General features: G+C 46.7%; 1 protein-coding gene across 1 annotated transcript; it reads right to left on the bottom strand.

Annotated features, from left to right (window-relative positions):
* Positions 1–436: 436 nt before the first annotated feature.
* Positions 437–3,264, bottom strand: LOC34619879. Its single transcript, XM_026336953.1, has 8 exons — positions 3,091–3,264; positions 2,835–2,904; positions 2,283–2,491; positions 1,898–2,013; positions 1,707–1,824; positions 1,457–1,563; positions 835–1,106; positions 437–492 (listed from the first exon to the last, which is right to left on the bottom strand). The coding sequence occupies exons 1-8, from the start codon at positions 3,262–3,264 to the stop codon at positions 437–439; spliced, it is 1,122 nt and encodes a 373-aa protein (XP_026192738.1).
* Positions 3,265–4,191: the final 927 nt, after the last annotated feature.

Here is a 4,191-nt window from a genome sequence, read left to right as displayed (position 1 = left end):
TGCAAGGAGCACTATCAACACGCGTAGCAGCTAGAGCTAGATGTGACAATACTTCCAGTGATTGAAGGCTGCGGCACTGTCCTCACAGAATACGCACCAACGCCTTCATATCATGCTCTAGTTACTTAAGTACCATTAGGTATGGTGTTGATAAACAGTTTTGAAGGTAACAGAGCTACGGCCTATTACTCTTTTCTGGAGTGAGGGTCTGAAGGGCTTCCACGGCTCTGATTGATAGATCTTCTAAAGTCGCGGCAAGGTAACTGCCTGCCTAAATTGATTTAGCTTGAACCCGTAGAGTGCTTTTGTATATTCTTCTCGGACTTGCCAGTTTCCAAATGGTAGAGGGACAAAGAAATCTTTGCCCATCTCCTTCATCACAGTTTCATATACACCCCGCAGTCGAGTACCACCGTTGAGTGAACCGGCGGGCAGCTTAGAAAAAGCGCGAGGCTTGGAGCATTAAAAACTTTCCGGCACTTTCGGCCGTCCCTGCATGTAAAGGAGGGACAAAAACTGAAATCGAGAATCTCCTGCAACCATATTTATGAGATTTGCTTCAACAAGCAAGCGAGAGGCTCGTGAGCCTTTTCCCTATGTCACGGTTACAAAGTGTAATCCAACAGAAAGAATATTCTGGACACAAAAATAACACGAAGGTAGAGTTAATGACAGAGCGCTGTGGAGGAAGAAAGGGGCAGATTAAGTAAGACAGGGATTCGAGGAGCGGGTAATTTAGGACCGAGACGCACTTCGGCAAGCAACGGATGCCGGAGGACTTTTGGCCTACATGAGCTTTCACTGACCGCCTTGACTAGCGTTTCGCTGACGTGCTGAGACAGGTTTTTTCCGGGAACCTATAATCATTCAGAGCTCCACAGATTCTCCAAGGGGAGCCGTAGTGTGTTTCCCGTGTTATTTCTTCAAGCTTGTCCCACATACAGACTTGAAGATCCAAGGATTCCTCTTTGAACACAGGATGTCCATTTACGTACCTATGATGTCTTGATAACGCGGTAAGAGAGGTGGAAACGCATTGGCGGAGTGATGAATGAGCAAGGCCGTCAGCAGAGGCCCACAACACGTTGACGACATATGCTGTGGGGCTTCATACAAAAGTGGTGAAAAAAAGGGTAGCGCTGTAATGTGTTAGGGTCTTGTGGACGTGGCATTATTTAGTACACGACATTCTGGGAAAATTATGGAGCCACAAAGGCTGGATTGAGTAGCAGGTGAAATAAAACCTACAGAATCAAGAGAACGAGCGGTTTAGTGACGGGAAACGAACAGAAGCAGATGCACAATAGAAAGACAAATAGCCCTGAGAACACACAAACACTAGGTCAGTAAGTAGGATGCGATAAAATCGGAAACCAAAGCAGTAAGATAAAATCTGGAAGCACCAACTCAAGATAGGAAAATAATCAAAGCAAAAAGTAGATAGAATGAGGTTCACCTGTGTTTCAGGTACTCGGTCGGTTGTCCTTTGTTGCGTTCGAGCTGGATTCCTGAAGACCTCATCATTGGCGAAAGGTCGCTCAACGTCGGTGTTTTCTTTACTTTCTGCGCGTTGACATTCAGTATCTTTTAGTGCAGATGCCTTCTAAGTGCTTTCGCCATGGCAATACTAGCAATTGACACTGCAACAAGCAAAAATAAGAACTCCATCAGTAGTGCTAACGTCAGTAAGAAAACTTTAGGGACACCGAGACACGTTTCGGGTCGTGAACTGCCAAATGTGTGGTAGAGAATGCTGATGATGCAGGTGGGCAGACGGGTACGCATTCAGGGGATCTCTCGTTGGCCCTAAGACCTTTATATTGTCTTTATCATTTTGAAAAGGCCTTTTCAATATTGTATATAGCCAATTCTACGTATCTTGGTGCATCATGTCTGCCTGATGGTTTCGGGTAGTAATAACTTCTTCAAAATAATAGCATCAAGGCCTTGTAGGCTTAATCGGAAGACATCATCAATAAGGTCGGAGTAGGGTCTCTTCTTCAGTTCTCCTTTCTGCTATAGGTGGAGTCATCGCAGCTGCTTTTATGTCTTCCGTTTTATTTTCGCTCCCTCCCTCTTTGTCGGCCGTGGGGGCATACGAAGGTACCGAACCGCCTGCAGAGACAGAGGGCTTACATATGATTCTGCGGCGTCGAGTATGGAGCTGCAGGAGGCTGCATTTAAAGGGAAGACAGATTCATACTTCTCCATAAATTAGATACGTCTGCTATTTTCTCTCACATTTTTTGCGATTTGTATAGTCTAAAGTGGTAAAATTGTACTGGTGTCTCTGGAGGGGTAGGCATACCAAGGTCTTGGAGAGCCTTAAGAACTCTAAACGCTTGTTTGTGCCCCTCTGGTCCCTGAAGATCTACCATCGTCCGCTGGCCTCTATGAAGAGACAGATTCAGAATAGCACTATCACGCAGTTTTTCTAGAAGCCTTTTGCCCTCTTCTGGATCCTCCCGTAGTGTTTCCAGGGTATTAGCAACTGAAAACAGGAAGTAGAAAGCATTTTTAATAAGCGAAGGACTTCTTGCTGGTCATCATGAGACTAGTACCTCTGTGGAAGCTCTCCATGTTATTTCGGCTTCCAGGATATTATTGCTAAGGCTTCAGCAGCTCCTACAGCATGCAGTCTTGCCGTCGTGACGAAGCCTTCGCATTCCCAACTACACGTAGCTCCGCTTGCCATGCCAGTCCGGGCAATTTTGTAGCCCAGACGTTAGTTCAACTCAAGGTTGGAATAGGTTTCATGCATATCTTTTTTCATCAGTCACCTTTTAGACTGCACACTTACCACTGTTCACACCGTATAGGCGTTTTCAACTTACCGGATAGATATGCGAAAGCGTTTTTTTCGGTAATGCGGAGCTGAGGGTTGACTACTGTCATGTGTACAATCTTAATTTTAACCAGAAAAAAGCATTTTAGAGCTATACAGCTTTTATACATGCCTTCCAGTCTTCATACATTGTCCTAGTTGCCTTTGGACCTCCGCAGGGTATATTGAGGGCCTGACCTGCTGCTCACTGACTTCGGGGATAACAAAACGCCGGGTTGTAAGTAAGGAGTGATGCATCGCTCTACCCACGGGTAGGCTGCAAGAACAAGATTAAAAGCACTCCAAATATGAGCAAGAGAGAGGCCTAGGGCTAAGACGTCGTGTCGAGGAAGGGCTACAAGCCGAGATCGATATTCCATTTGCAGCTTGGACCTCTCCATCTTTGGAGCCATAAATTCCACAGTTCCCTTCGCTGCCATTTTCTGCCGGACGATTGCTACTGTGCCAAAGTCTCCTGCCGCCAGCTGCGCCACCACCTGGGGTTCCGTCCCGAAATGCGCGTGCAGCACATATAGCAAGGATGCACCTGGAAAAGATCCATGTACAACTACTGCTCGTCAGAGGGTGCCTCTTCGTGCATTCGTGCGTTTGCACGCTCCTGCTACTCGCTCCCAAGGTATAAGCACTACTTGTTACTCTTGCCAATGTTAGGGTTTATGGGTAATAGATTGCCTGAGTGACACGAAGAGGATTTTGCTTGGTTTGATGTCGAAATGGCCAAAACCCGAGATGCACATATAGACAGGCGGTTTCAACATTGCCGAGGAAACAGTCAAGAAAGAGGCCCTATTTCCATGAATATTGTTCAGCAGCTTTTTCCTGCTGTCAGCCACCCTTTGCTTTGAAAGTCCAGCAAGGCCACATCTCTAGTGGCTACAAGCTGAGCAAATGCATGTAGGATGGGGCACACAGAATCTGCCAAGCTAAATTTAAGGCTGTTCGTGGCACGCGCGAGTGCAGCGGCTGCATTAGCTTTCTAGCAACGGCTTTCGAGTTCCAAATATCACTGGGTATTCTCAGAGCAGCAAGACGAATCGCCGCACCCTTAAACACAGCAGCATGAACCCCAACAGTATGTGCACATGCTGTATTAGCAACCGCGTACATCCATATCCCCATCGAAGAGTTGGACACGAATTCCCCAATTAAATTTATCCTGTTCATCCTTGGCAGTCACCTGGCCCAGGGCAGCGACCAATTGAAATGTCTCTCCATGAGGGAGAAAGCAGGCACGCGCCTCTCCTCTGAGACATCTGCAAGCAGCATGGCGAAGGCGCGACCACAAAAGCAATATCGACGAGACGAGAACAGGGTACCAGAAATGCTGGTTTTGTATGGAGATTTTC

The sequence above is a fragment of the Cyclospora cayetanensis genome, unplaced genomic scaffold (genome assembly GCF_002999335.1).
Source record: "Cyclospora cayetanensis isolate NF1_C8 unplaced genomic scaffold, CcayRef3 CcayRef3_contig_157, whole genome shotgun sequence".
Lineage (NCBI taxonomy): Eukaryota > Apicomplexa > Conoidasida > Eucoccidiorida > Eimeriidae > Cyclospora > Cyclospora cayetanensis.
This window is presented reverse-complemented; position numbering and strand designations above follow the sequence as displayed.

Excerpts from the sequence above, each read along its gene's own strand:
- LOC34619879 (XM_026336953.1), bottom strand. The coding sequence starts at position 3,264 with ATGGCAGCGAAGGGAACTGTGGAATTTATGGCTCCAAAGATGGAGAGG. Across the intron at positions 1,564-1,706 it reads ACGACCCGAAACGTGTCTCG|AAAGTAAAGAAAACACCGAC; the intron begins GTGTCCCTAAAG and ends GTCAACGCGCAG. Across the intron at positions 1,107-1,456 it reads ACCGAGTACCTGAAACACAG|CCCCACAGCATATGTCGTCA; the intron begins GTGAACCTCATT and ends TTTTGTATGAAG.